This window comes from Schistocerca nitens, chromosome 11, assembly GCF_023898315.1.
Source record: "Schistocerca nitens isolate TAMUIC-IGC-003100 chromosome 11, iqSchNite1.1, whole genome shotgun sequence".
Taxonomy (NCBI): Eukaryota; Metazoa; Arthropoda; class Insecta; order Orthoptera; family Acrididae; genus Schistocerca; species Schistocerca nitens.
Window position 1 is genome coordinate 167,881,250 of NC_064624.1, and position 15,699 is coordinate 167,896,948.

The 15,699-nt window shown below is 38.0% G+C and overlaps 1 protein-coding gene across 1 annotated transcript in view; it reads left to right on the top strand.

Annotated features, from left to right (window-relative positions):
* Positions 1 to 15,699, top strand: part of LOC126213086 (uncharacterized) — a 218,302-nt gene that overhangs the window by 175,566 nt on the left and 27,037 nt on the right. The window contains exon 7 of the mRNA XM_049940680.1: positions 11,187 to 11,224. Coding sequence (XP_049796637.1) covers positions 11,187 to 11,224 — 38 coding nt within the window. The remainder of the gene's footprint in view (positions 1 to 11,186; positions 11,225 to 15,699) is intronic.

The following is a 15,699-nucleotide window of genomic DNA, read 5'->3' on the forward strand; positions in this document are numbered from 1 at the left end:
AATGGACAGTGTCTTGAAAGGAGGGTATAAGATGAACATCAACAAAAGCAAAACAAGGATAATGCAATGTAGTCGAATTAAGTCAGGTGATGCTGAGGAAATTAGATTAGGAAATGAGACACTTAAAGTAGTAAAGGAGTTTTGCTATTTGGGGAGCTAAATAACTCGTGATGGTCGAAGTAGAGAGGATATAAAATGTAGACTGGCAATGCCAAGGAAAGCGTTTCTGAAGAGGAGAAATTTGTTAACATCGAGTATAGATTTAAGTGTCAGGAAGCCTTGTATGGAAGTGAAACATGGACGACAAATACTTTAGAGAAGAAGAGAATAGAAGCTTTTGAAATGTGGTGCTACAAAAGAATGCTGAAGATTAGATGGGTAGATCACATAACTAATGAGGAGGTATTTAATAGAATTGGAGAGAAGAGGAGTTTGTGGCTCTACTTGACCAGAAGAAGGGATCGGTTGGTAGGACATGTACTGAGGCATCAAGGGATAACCATTTTAGTACTGGAGGACAGCGTGGAGGGTAAAACTCATAGGGGGAGACAAAGAGATGAATACACTAAGCAGATTCAGAAGGATGTAGGCTGCAGTAGGTACTAGGAGATGAAGCTTCCACAGGATAGAGTAGCTTGGAGAGCTGCATCAAACCAGTCTGAGGACTGAAGACCACAACAACAACAACATGTAATTCCAGCCAGTTGAATGGTTTTAATGATGTTGTCAATAGCCTGGATCAGGTTATGTCCCAGGCAAACCATATCATTGTGTGTTCACTAAATAGTTTGACATATGATTTTATGTTTTCCACAGTTTTGCTTTATCAGTAGTATAATTTAAATGCTTTTGCAAACATTTCTTTAAAAAAAATGTAAATCAATTAAGAACTATGCAGTGCTGCATTGGAACTCACAAAATAGAGATGCACAGTTTGATGCATGTGTGTCAGATACAGTTTAAGTGTTTCCTGTATGATACTGAAAGATAGTATTTCTTAGCTGGAAAGTGACACATTGACAGTTAGCCATGCATCTGATTTTCTTTAGACTTTTTGTTAATCATTCAATAAAATTTAACCTTTGTTTCTTTGAATCCTTCTCTTATTGCTGTCCTTCACTGTCTTTGGCTGCATTGTGTTGTTATTTGTCAGCAATTGTATGAGTATGTTTAAAACTGTGATAAATGTTCTCTTTGCTTTCCTAGCAGTTTCCAAAAGTCTTATGAGTGACAGTGGCTCTTTACTGTCCTTCAAATCATTGTTAGACTTACATATGTTCAGAAAAAATTGTAAAATATTTTTGTATTTTATCCATAGTTGTTCCACCTGTTTCAGCACCAGAGACACACATTTCATAGTGGCTTTTCAGATAACCTGCAATTTGTTACCAGTCACTTGCTAAGCAGTTTTCCTATATTTCTTACATTCTTGTCAGTATCTGTAGCCATTAATGCCGTTAGAACTTTATGCTCACTGATTCCCTCCTCTGCAGTAAGTCGATTGAAGAGTTCAGTTCTGTTAACTAAAACGTGGTGTAAGACATTACCAATAGATGGAATTTTCAGCCGTACACTATGCAAATGTGCCTGTCATGGAACATTTTCAGTTGCTTCACTGCCCCATTTTTAGGTATAAAATTAAGTTTCCCCTTGCTACAGTATTATAATCAGATTTACCTGTGATATAGTAATGTGATATATTTGCTAGTGCTTGTGCCCTGAAACATTCTTATAGAACCATGTATCCAGGGAAGGTTATCCTCTTGAGGTATTGCACCAGTGAATAGAACCATCTCCTTAAAGTCCCACCTTTTTGCACTTTCTTCAGTTTTAATCTACAGTTCATAACCAGTATCACTAATCTCGTGGGTGCTCCATAAAGCAGTTCCAAATCCCAGCTTCTTTGCAGTACAGTAAGAGTAAAGCACAGACAAAGATACAGTGAAAATGATTAAAACAAAGGTGCATGTAAAACATGAAATATTCAGTACACAATGTCTACAGTAGAAGATGGTAATACTGAAACTATCAACGTTTTCTTCTGTATTTAAGACATTTATCACAGGGAAAAGTAAATAATAAAAAAAATAAGTAAATAAAACTAAATATTATGAGTGTACATTGTTTTCTAATGTAAATTGATCCCACATTTGGGAACAATTTTTTCTGGAAAATTGACAATATTCTATTTAGTCTAATGAAGAACTACCACAAGAGTTGAGTAAGAGGTAATAAAGTCTCAAGAATGCGCTCTCCCATGTCTTAAATCCCATGTTGCAGAACCTGTTAGTGCAGCAGTGGGTTCCACCATGGATTCACTTGATAATTATTTGATAATTTGAACCAGCAAGATTTATCAGCACAAAAGAATTTTACAAGAAACACATTGTGAGAAAAAGTGTCCTAGGAAAAGTTCCGCAATTCTCCTTGCTGCTTCAAGTTATGATGGTCTCTCCTTACTGGAAAACATTTCTAATGGACAGCTGGTGATGTGTGGTTTTTTCTTCTTCTTCTTCTTCTTCTTCTTCTTCTTCTTCTTATTCTTATGAGGGACAGAGCCATCAGAACAAAATTTTGATTGTGGTTTGTTTTTGTCTTTCAGTGTGTAAATGTGTAATGTTCAATGTGGAAAATTAATCATGGGTAAGTTAGATGCCAGACTGAGATGAATTAAAAGAATCCTCAGGAAATGTATCCCCATCTACAAAGGAGGTAGCTAACAAGACATTCATTCTACCAGTACTTGAATATTTATTGCCAGTCTGGAATGCGTATCAGATAGAATTGATTGACGAAATAGAGAATATCCAAAGAAGAGCAATACATTTCATTCCAAGTTCATTTAAAAACTAAAACTTTGACGGAACAGGCCATGAAGGGCCAACAGTACTGACTGGCCGATATGCCATCCTTAGCCCACAGGCGACACTAGATGCGGATATGGAGGGGCAAATGGTCAACACACTGCTCTCCTGGCTGTATGTCACTTTATGAGACCAGAGCTCCTACTTCTCAATCAAGTAGCCCCTCAGTTTACCTCACAAGGGCTGAGTACACCCCACTTGCCAACAGTGCTTGGCAGACCGAATGTAACCCATTCAAGTGCTAGCCCAACCTGACAGAGCTTAACTTTCATGATGTGATGGGAACCGGTGTTACCATTGCTGCAAGGCCATTGTCTGAAGTTAGTAAGCACAGAAGTAGTATGGAAATGCTAAGCCAACTACTTTGGCAAACACTGCAACAGAGACTTTCTGTGTCTTGGGGTGCTTTACTGATAAAGTTTCAAGAGCATACTTTTCCTGAAGAATCAACCAATATATTGCTTCCTCCAGTGTATATCTCAAGAAGATAGCAAGGAAATAAAATTTGAGAGATTCTAGCCCACACAAAAGTTTACCAGTCACACAGCACAGGGTGTGAAGTGGGAATTTGTGGTTTCTCCACTTACATGTCAGTTGTGCAGTGAGCTGACTTCACTGTCATATCCACTCAATATGTACAGGATGTAGGCTATGGCGATGATAGGTTGACAGGAATTATGACCATGGAAGAACAATGGATACATGCCCAGAATGCAGTGAATTTTCTTTGCAATCATGGGGGCCACGTATTTCGCAGACATGATGAAACAAAAGTGAAAACAAATGGAGAGAGCCAAACAAACTTCCACACCTCATTAGTGGGGAGCTTACATTGGGACCAAAGCACATTGTCCCCAGCTCACAGAGACAGAATCTAGGAAATGCACCTGTACTGAATAGTGTCTTAGCTTGCACTGCTCTTGCTTTTTGGTGCCTTCCACCTGTGCATCCCACACATTGCCAGGATTTTGCCTATCAGTATGTATGTATGTACGTACACCAGAGGACAGCAGACACAGCTAGCTTGTGCCAGGTGTGAGCAGCTCTGTTCCATTCACACATTTCTGCAGCACGACTGCCACACACATCCCCTCCTGGAGAGTGGAGCTCAGGAGCTGTGAGAAAGCATTGGTGTCTAGCCTTCGGCTGGCTAGTGTGACAGATGTTTAGATTTCACATGCATCCTAGTGATGTTAGCAGGCTGAAGAATGTGGCTGGCTGGCACTGTCCTGTTATCTTCAAAGTTCTTGTTGAATCAGTCAGCTTGGCATTCGCAGTGTCAACTACTAAGTTATAAAACTTGAGGAAATCCTCTCCCATGATTGGGGCTCCTTCACATCAATCACAGTGAAAGTCCATGTAAATGTGCAGCACAGTCCGAGGTCCAAATTTTTGTGATGTGTGATATATGTTTGTATCATTGAACTGTTTGCCATCTTAAGAGACAGCACCTTGGCCTTTTGGCAGTCTCTTAGTGTAGATTTGTGAGGAGGAGGGGGGGGGGGATAGATTGGGACTCATATCATCTAGGTACTTCACACTGCCAGCCTGTTCCATTATGAAGGAACCCCTTGATTTTCCACTGCAGCTGGATATGCCTAGGCTAGTTGCAACTGGCAGTTGGGTATGAACAGGGAGGCTGACAATTTGTCACTTGCCATGATATCACCAAATGCTGCTAAGCTGCTGCTTTGACATTTGTCAGGGTACTGCCAGAGTGCTGATGCTGCAGTGACAATTGCGCGAACTTGACACCGGTAGCTGGATGAGCTGCTGCTGCAGTGCTTGCTGTTTGCTAGTTGTGAGTGCATCAACAAGTTGACCTTTGTGTTGTGTGCTGTCATGTAGATGGCCAGATTGTGGACTAGTTGGTGCAGATCAGTGTCCATTGTGGTGTTCGCAGGAAATGTATGTCACCGCAGGGGGAAATTTTTGCCTATTAGTAAGTATGTGTGCCAAGGGATACCTAATGTAGCTAGCTTATGCCACCTATGAGCAGCTCTGGTCTGTTCATGCATTTCTGTGGCACAGCTACCACAGGTGTATAGCTGTAGATGTGGAACAGTCCCTTGCATTTGATTGCCCTTGCGGGCAGCAAGATCACTGATCCAAAATTAATTGCTAACCACTTCAATTCTTACTACACCAATATTGCTCGTGAGTTAGTGAAGGAACAAATGGGGAAAACATCAAACAAAATATTACAGGAAATTTCTGGAAATAGTGTAACAAATACATCCATGTTCCTCCGTCCAATAAGTAGGGAAGAACTGTTAAACAGTATAAAGTCATTAAAAAATAAATATTCAGCCGGAGTCGACGATGTGCCAGACTATATTATAAAAGTATCAGCTGAACAGATACTCGCACCACTGCTAGATGTATGCAATTCTTCACTATCAAGTGGTATTTTCCCACAACAGTTAAAAACTGCAAAAGTTGTACCCCTTTACAAAAAGGGCGATCGGCAGCAGATGGTCAACTATAGGCCTGTGTCACTCTTATCAGGTTTTTCAAAAATCATTGAAAAACTAGTTCTGCTACAACTAACTGATTTCTTTAACAAAAAAAATATGATTTCAGGATGTCAGCATGGCTTCAGGCCTCAGTGCAGTACTGAAACAGCCACTTTTAGCCTCATAAATCGTATTTTAAATTCAGTGGATAATCACAAAAATGTTTCGGGGATTTTCCTGGATTTAACAAAAGCATTTGATCTAATAGACCATGAAATTCTCCTAAGAAAGTTAGAGTGGTATGGTGTAAGAGGCCTGCCACACGAGTGGCTGAAATCCTACCTAGAAAATCGCTCTCAGATAACAGAAGTAAAACACATGGGAAAAAACGAACTCCACGCTTATCAATCGAAACCTTCCACATTAACCCATGGTGTACCACAAGGCTCAATTTTAGGTCCCTTTCTCTTCCTAATTTTCATAAACGACTTCCCCCTACACGTTCAACACTCCGAACCAGTGCTATTTGCAGATGACACAAGCATACTAATTGAAGGTGAAAATGAAATGGCTCTAAGTTTAAATGCTAAAGTCACAAGTGAAAATGTCTCAGAGTGGTTTATGAGGAATAAATTACTGATAAACCCTCAAAAAACAGTCGTCTTACACTTCCATACACAACAAAATAAAAACCCATTAAAACCAAACATGTCAATGGAAAACCAAAGAATTAACAGTGTCACTGAAGCAAAATTCCTTGGCATCTACTTACAAGACAATCTTAAATGGAATTCCCACATCACTTCATTAAATTCTAAACTATCCAAAATGACTTATGCGATGAGGATTATATGGAACAACACAAGTCCTGAAACAGTTAGAGCAGTGTATTACGCTTGCATACACTCCCTATTAAGATATGGCATCATATTCTGGGGAAATTCTCCTCATTGCATAACCACATTCCGGAAACAAAAAAAGATTGTGAGGGTAATGAAAAATGCCAACAGCCGAAAATCATGCAAACCATTCTTTAAAGAACTGGGGATTCTACCTCTACCATGTATCTATATACTAGAAGTTGTAATGTTCCTAAAAAAAAGCATGCTAAAAAATGGAAATGTATTTATTCAAAATAAATCTGTACATGAACACCATACAAGGGCAAATAGTGACATACACAGACATCATTGTTATACCACACTGTGCAAGAAAGGTGTATATCACTCAGGTTCACATTTGTTTAATAAGCTGCCAAGTAACCTAAAGGCCATAAACAAAATCCATAGCTTTAAAAAATCTGTAACATCATATCTCTTGGAAAACTGTTTTTACTCAGTATCACAGTATCTTGAAAAATAAGTTGGTTGTAACAATATAAAAATGTAATGTAACAATATAGCAATATAAAAATGTAACAATTTATAAATGTAATGTGTACACCAATGTAACAGTATATTAATGTAATATCATTTTGTCCAACATCTAAGGTATGGTATATGTACCACAAAGATTCAGGATGTAAATAAATAAATAAATAATAAATGTCATATGCAAATGGCTGGTTTACTATTAGTGTCTTTAAGTCTGAATGCATGATGAATTTTCATTTTTCCAAATTAATTTTCAGCCCTACTGACAAAGACTTGACTGATCTGTTCTATGAATGAGATTTTATTTGCTCTGTTCAGACTGCATAAAACAGTGTACTTAACTGTTGTTGGTGCTCTCCAGGGTGGCCATCAGATTGAGTAAATTGATGACCGTAATGAGACAGTAATTGTAGTCTGATATTCTGTTGTTCAGTAACTATATCTTTCACCTTACTGTGAGCCTAAGTACAGTTCTGATAACTTATTAATACACTCTCACCTCACTGTCCTTTATATTTGCATCTACATAAACGAGAGAGACTGTGAGTAGCTTGCTGTAATTTGCTTGCAGTACATATAGTATCATTGTGCTATGTTGCAGAAATATTACAAACATGGAACCACTGTTTTTTTCTTCAGCTAAGCCTTTGTTAGTTTTATGTTACTCTTTCATCCATTAACTTTTCTGTGTTCGCAGTTTTGCTGTCCAATTTCTTGCTTGTTTTTTGATACTGTTTGATGTTTGAGATGTACTCACCTCAAAATTTTGTTTCTATTTTCAGGTCTGCTGTTAATTTTTTGATTGCTTATGCCAGTCTCTTCTGAGCCTTCATGCACTTTCCTAAGCCAGCTGGCTTTTTCTTTTAATTTTTAAAATGCTGTACAGTTTTTTGTCAGTAAACTAGAATCCATTCATTCAGTGTGCCTGTAAGAAATTAGTCCTCTTTCCATAAATGTGTCTCTTTGTACATGATTGTATACTTCTGTGTTACTTCTTAATTTTAATTTTTATGCTGTTGTTCTGTTTCATAATATTTTCTTTCTTTTCTCTAATTTATTCATTTTCTTTTATTGACCCTAAATTTAGGTTTTCTGTTGCATACCTTCAATCTGGCTAAATGACTGCCTTGTTGTTATGAATTTTTGCAGTTTCAGAGAAGTTTGTTTATTAAAAACATAATTTGTTAAGTGAAATGCAAAGTCCATCTCTTATAACCTTGCAATATTGCAGTACCTGTGTTGTTGAGAATTATAATGCAATGTTCCTTCAGACATACATTCATGCTTGTACAGAGATACATTGCATAATAATTCTGAACAACACAGGCAGTGCAATATTATATTTATTTGCCAACACCAGGCAAGAGACTTTCAATTAAAATGTCTCCCCTGTATGGGATTATACATAATAAACATACAAATTCAGGTTGTAGACATGTTTCATGGCACTTTGGGTCTGGCTGTGGAACATGCTCGACTAGCCTAACGGTAAGGTGAGCACTCACGATAAGTGGGAAATCTGGGTTCAAGTCTCAGTCTGGCAGAAATTTTCATTGTCATCATTCCATACAGCTGATGTTTGCTCATACTTGCAACTGCTTTTTCTTTTTTTCCTCCATTTGGCTGAATAACTTCTCATAGATAATTAAATTTGTATTTTTCTGATTTTCCCAAATTTTATGCTTGATTTGGATGTTGCAGTCATGTTGTCTGCTTTTCAAAGGTGGTTTGTAGTTGTTATTTTCTTACTGTTTCTGTAATTATATCTGTTTTTGTGCCTCCTATGTGCCTCTGAAATTTCTAAATCATCTGCAGACTATCAGCAGTCAGTTTTGAGATTATCAATCTTCCAACCATTTAGTTTTTGCTTTTGCTATTAGAGTCTGACAATTACCTCTTTTATTCTCTGATCACTTTTCAAAGTACACATTTAAACAACAGTGGAAATAGTCCATCATTTTGTCTAATGTCTACCCTAATCTCAAAGGAATCTGACATTTTAGCTGTGATTTTACTTTGCATATTGTATTTATTAGTGTTCTTTTAAGGGCTCCTTTATTTTATTATCTATTTAAGATTTTGGAAGAACTATGAATTAGGTTGATCTCTCTGTAGAGTCTTAAGCCATTTTAAAATTTACGGATTACACCAGTGTTCTTTAGGTCTTCAGGCCTTGCTTGCATATTAGCTTGTGTTTATTGATACTTTAATTACACAACTTACCTCTTCTAAGCACTGCTTGATATCCTCCTGTATTTTAGAATTTATGTTATTGTATTATTTTTTGCAGGTGCTTTAAAATCTGTGGAATTCAGAACTGTTTATTTTTTAATCATTTTATGCTCTGTTGTTTCTTGGACTACCTTAGAGCTATGCTAAATTCCAGTATGTCTTGTAATTCCCCAAAATTAAGTAATTTATCAAGAAAATATGGCTAAAATTTTGCAGTTGTCTCTGTTGTTGATGCCGGGTCACCGCCTTCATTCATAAAACAATGATACTCTGACTAAAATTTGGTTACTTTCTTGCTACATAACTAATAGAAGAGTGTACTGTTTTTCCTTGACATACTGATCAGTCAAATGTAATTGTTCTTTCTCCAACTTTCTCTTAGCATTTCTGGTGATTTTGTTTTATTTCATATATGATGTGGCTATATTCTTCAAATAGTTCTTCCTTTTTTTTAGTATAACATTTTTGCAGGTCTGTAGTCTTTCTTCAAGTAATGTCATTTTTCATTGTCCACCATGTTTTCTTAATATGTTCACTTTGAAATCTTCTGCTGCACTGATTAATTCCTCTTGCATGTCTTTCCGTTTTCCTGAATTCATTTTTGTCAGGCTCTTGATGAATAGTACATTACTTTCTTTAAATTTTAATGTGTCAAATCGTTTAATTTTTAGAAATACATTTTTCTATTATTCTTGGACAGAAATCTTACTTTTATTATTGCAAGGTGATCCATTTCTGATTCTAATTTTCGATCTTTTTGGATTTCTCCCTGTTATTGTAACACAATGTTCCTTAAATTCTCCAGTCATGTTACTATGTTGCCTCCATTTTAGTTTATGGTATTTTTTTTTACTTTATTTTTGTATAATATTTTCCACATAGCTGTAACAGTATTATCCTGTGTGAGTGTCTTTTCCTTACTATTTTTCCTCCTTTTTTGTATGCCCACAGCTATGAAAAATGAAAATGTTTTCACTTTGAACTGTTATTAAACGTGAAACTTCCTGGCAGATCAAAACTGTGTGCCCGACCGAGACTCGAACTCGGGACCTTTGCCTTTCGCGGGCAAGTGCTCTACCAACTGAGTTACCGAAGCACGACTCACGCCCGGTCCTCACAGCTTTACTTCTGCCAGTATCTCGTCTCCTACCTTCCAAACTTTACAGAAGCTCTCCTGCGAACCTTGCAGAACTAGTACTCCTGGAAGAAAGGATATTGCGGAGACATGGCTTAGCCACAGCCTGGGGGATGTTTCCAGAAATATCCCCCAGGCTGTGGCTAAGCCATGTCTCTGCAATATCCTTTCTTTCAGGAGTGCTAGTTCTGCAAGGTTCGCAGGAGAGCTTCTGTAAAGTTTGGAAGGTAGGAGACGAGATAATGGCAGAAGTAAAGCTGTGAGGACCGGGCGTGAGTCGTGCTTCGGTAGCTCAGTTGGTAGAGCACTTGCCTGCGAAAGGCAAAGGTCCCGAGTTCGAGTCTCGGTCGGGCACACAGTTTTAATCTGCCAGGAAGTTTCATATCAGCACACACTCCGCTGCAGAGTGAAAATCTCATTCTGTTATTAAACGTATTTATTCACTATTGTAATTTCTACTCTTCTGTCATTCTCAAGACGCAGCACACTCTAAGTCGTATGAATTCACAACTGTTTGTTTTATGACGACACTGTCCTCATGTTAACAGTGATATTTATTTCATATGTATAAGAAATGCATGTCTGTCGCCTATCAGATTCACTTCATATTATACCTTTAAATTTCCTCTGTGCGTGCAACTGACCAGATGTTTAACTATGATGTTCCTTTAAGTGAGCTGTCAGATTAGAGCAGCATAATATTTAAAATTGCTGTTGTGTGATAATACATTTAATAACAATTAAGCTAGAAAACTTTTTCATTTCTGCTCTTTACCAGTTTACTGATTTTACATTTTTCTCTTCACCTAACTCAATGCACATGACCGATGAGAGATGGATGTTTCAGGCCACTTTCGTTTTTCAAGTATAAATAGGAAGTCTGGTTATGATTTAACCACTGGTTTTGATAGTTATTTACTTTGCTAAACAAAAATTGTTGAAATAAAGTGTTAATTTTTACTTCATTAAAATTTTCTTCAATAACTGCTACGTTTACTACAGCATGTCTGCATTAACGCTGTTTCCAAGCACTATTTCAAATAATCAAATGTTAATGGACGTTTATAGAATTTTATTTATTTACTGTTTTATCACTTTCAAATCAAAGCTTTTTTTTAAATTTCAGGTGGCAGTCTCAACAAGGAATATATCTACTACTACAAGGTAAATTTCTATTATTCTCCACAGAATATTTTGAGCAATATAAAATTTTGTTTACTCTGTGAGAAAGTAAAGTAAACAGTAATCCCAAGGGACTAAAAACTGGGAGTTCAAGTATAAAACTTTTTTTGGAGTATAGATTTTTCTATGCATTAACCATTCACATAATATACATACATAAGTACTTCAGTAAAACTATGCACATTGTCATAGCAAACACTGCAGTACCTCTGTTATCTCAGAAGATTAAAGTGAAGGTTTATGGTGTTACCAGGTACATCAAGCCTGTTTATAACATTAGTTTGCAATAGTAACACATATAACAAATGTGAGAACTGAAAAGGTTTATTTATTTTACTTGAAAAAAAGTACTCCCAGATCATTTTCTAGTGACAAATATCCTGTATATTAAACTGGCATATACAGGAAAGAAAATTCCAGCTAAGTTCCCAATGTAACATCATAGATTAAGGGTCGACCTGCAACAGCAATCGCACAACTTGCGTACGGGCCACTAGACGCCGCCGCGAGCGCTAAGAGAGCATTGCAGTCACAGGCATGCATGTTGCGTATGGGCCGCAAGGTGCCGCCGCGAGCCCAACCGTATATAAGTGCCGACGGAGTTTGGCCAGTTCTCATTTTGTTGGCATCTCATTTTGTTGGCATCTCATTTTTGCCTATTCTCTTATTTGCTTAGTTGCTTAGCTCTTATTCATGTATGGCTCATGTTATTGTGCTCTCTTTCAGCCATTCTGATTGTTTTGATTTACTCTCAACTGAGAAGTGCTCATTTTGCCATTTCACTTTTGCATATTTCTCATTTTGCTAATAATATGCTCCTTAGCTTTTTACAGTTGAATTGATTAACATAGTCTCATGTACTGTTTGTTCATTTCAGCCTGTTCATATTTTGATGTTCTTTAAATACTGTAATAATTATCGGAAGCATTTCTTCCCTTAAACTTGTGTAAAGTATTCTCGATGTAGAATTTGTTCTATGACACAGGTGTAAGGTTTTGAATATAAATTATATACGAAACTGTGCTTTAAAAGGAATTTATTTTTTCAGTTTGTACTAGATCAGATGACAATTTTGTGGTATGAGGGAGAAATGAGAGGGGCGAACCCTTGGAAATAGTCTTAAGTGATCCCCTTTAAAAATTTGTGTGACACTGAAAGACTTGACACTGTAGGCACCAAAAATTTATATGTCACATTGACCAGCTGTAAATGTTTCAAATGTTGAAACAAAGCGTTACAAAACGCCCAAAGCGTGTAACATTTCTTAGTGGGTAGACAAAATGATATTGTCCTCCTCACATTGTTGTGCATGTCAGTCAAAACTGTTTATACTTCAGGTTCTACCAGAGCACACATCACTGTCTGCATTAATAAAGTCCTCAAAATTGACGCCAGGATTTGCAGTGTTTTACAGAATATTCCATTGTGTGCTGAAATGATAACATTGTCACCATCTAACTCATCAACAGTTTTAGGATCTTTATGTTTCCAGGCATTGCAAAAACAGGTCTGTATGTGTTATGATGACTCTGATTTCCAGGATGTTGAGCTAGCTTTTATAGCATACAGTGAAATCTTGATTGGCACTTCCATTTTACAGCAACACAAATTGCATTCTCCCACAATGAGAACAATAACTGCTTCATTCAAAGGTTGAAGGTGACTTGGTGTACTTGGAGGTAAAATGTGAACCTTTACATTTGTTAAAGTGAAAACAAGGAAGTCACTCAATGATATGTCAGTCCAAGTCTTCTTATAGTGAGAGTAGATGCAAGGTAAAGCATAGATGTTTATGTTCTTCAAACAGTGGTTTCTCAGAGTTACAGATCACAAAAGTATATTATTTGTCTCTGTCCCATGGATTACATACAAGTACAATAGTTAAATATTGTTAACTGCACGCTCCACTATTTTACAAGTCATGTTTTATTTGCAGGGGATGACTTCGGAAAAAATAACCAAAAAAGCCAAGTTTTTCCCTATGTCACAGATATAAGATGAAGCATACTTTTCACTCACTTGGTCAAATTCATGAAACTAGTTGTTTGCCCCCTTCATCAACTTTGTTAACTTCACCATAAATCCTAATGATGAAATTTGGTTTACCTTTTGCAACCAGTATAGCCAACTGGCAAAACAATTGAAATCTTCAACATCTAAATTTTTTGCGGCCTCATTTCTTTTGACTGAATTATAATTCCACTTAAATGTAGATTGGAAGTGCACATGTAGTTGAATCATTCTAAAAGTAAAGTTTCAGCATCTTCATACATAACACTGTGAAGTTACTTACATTTGCACCTGTAACCCAGTATAGCAGCATTAAGAACTTTTTCCTGACCTTTAAGTAGAATAGATAATGTATATTTGCTAAGTCTAAATGTTTTGGTGATTGTGCTGTTCTGCAATACACCATGAGCCACTTCCCACAGAATTTTAAGTTTTGTAAGGAGATCTATGCTTTCTGCTTCCTCGTGGCCATGACTACCCTCTTACTGCTTGTAACTTAATATTACTAATACTAGCCCTCTTTAAAGACTGTAAAAGCACATATAAACTCAGAATTGCACTTATTAATGGGGTTTAGTTTTTCCATACTTTTTGTGTCATAATTGTTGTCATTGTTGATGGTGATTGTTGAGCAGTGTTACTCACACAACTACGGCAGAGAAACAATAGAAAAAAGAGAGAAACCTTTGTCAATTCAGGTTAAATGAAAAAAATTTAGTGATGCAACTAAAAACAGGTTCATAATTCATGCTAACTGAAATTTGTATTAACCAATGAAACTTTGTATAAGATCATGTATATCACTGCCAGAACAGAAATTCTGCAGGTGTTATGTGAGAATTTGGCTTGAGTGAGCTCACCTTAAAAGAATGTGTACTGTATTTGAAATATAAATTGTACTTTCATAATTGTTCATTATTATTGATATGCAACAATATTACAAGGCAGTATAGTCTGTAATGCATTATAGACAACAGCCAATTTGTGGCTCTGTTCCTTAATAAAGGGAGTGAACTTCTAATATCCTCACTGGAAAATGAAACTGCAGCTGAAATGTCAGCAGTTGAGTAGTGCCAACTGATTATCATATGGAAGTCACTGAAATTCAGCAGATTCAATTTGATGGTTACAAGCTATTGTCATACTACTGTAGAACCCGTAAGATGAAATGGTGAGTGGCTGTATATTCAAACATAGGAGTCCTTGCCCCATCGGAATAATGAGCATAGTGTTGATCAACTCTTCGGATATTGTGCCACAATAATGAAAGGAAACTCACAGGCATTAATGCTGGCAGTTTACAGTATATCTTCAAGAAGTATGTTGACTTACATAAAGCAGCTGGAGACATCTTTAGTAAGGTTATAAAAAATTAAATGGTGAATTAACTCTTCAGGCTTTCCCAGCGAGATCTTGACATGTGGAATAATCAATCGGGTCTACTGCTGGATGTTTGTGTTGCTCTGGCACAATATTTCGGCCACGTAACTTGTTGCCTTCTTCAGGTGCTACCTGAGACTGCTGTATTGGAGGATCTTGTCCATTATTTATGCCCAGAGGGCACTGGGCACTGTGTTTGCCGTCCGCACCAACCTGGTGCTGCTTGTAAGGTGTTGTCTCTTCCCCAGTGCTCCCTCTTACGTCCGCAACCGACTTGGTCGCCATCTGTGGCAGCTCTCTGAGGCCTGTCCTGTGTCGGGGGCTCCATTCACGGTTCGCACCCACCTTGTGCTGTTCCTGAGGTTTTGGCCCTTCCCTGGTGCTCCCACGGACGTCCGTGCCCGGCTCATCCACCATCTGTGGTCGTGGCAAATGTCTGTGGCCGGACCCGCATTTGGCGTTCCGTTTGTGGTCCGCCCTTGCTTGCCACTGCTCCTGAGGTGTTGCCACTTTTCTGGTGCTCCGACGGATGTCCGCGCCCGCCTCGTCCATCATCTGCAGTTGTGGCAGCTCTCTGAGGCCCGTCCCGCATCGGGAGTTGTGTTCGCAGTCCACGCCCACCTGGCACTGCTCCTGCGATGTTACTACTTCTTGAGGAGTTTCTTGGTTCCTTTCGTGTAAAGTCATACATTGTCCAGACAACCAGGACGGTGGACGTCAGGTACAAAGAACACCAGAGGCACACCATACTTGGACAGGAAACCAAATCTGCCATAGTGGAGCACTGTCTGGAGCTCGGTCACTCAATGGACTAGAACAACACCAAACTTGTGACATAGACGCCAAGATTTTAGGACAGTGTCATAAAGGAGGCCATCGAGATCAAGGTCACAGACAACCTAATAAACCGGTACAGTGGTTACCAGCTCAGCTCAGCGTGGAGTCCAGCTCTGGAGCTTTTCAGGGCCCAACAAAAGGAACTAAGAAACTCCTCAAGAAGTAGTAACACCGCAGGAGCAGTGCCAGGTGGGCGCGGACCACAAACGCAACTCCCGACGTAGTATGGG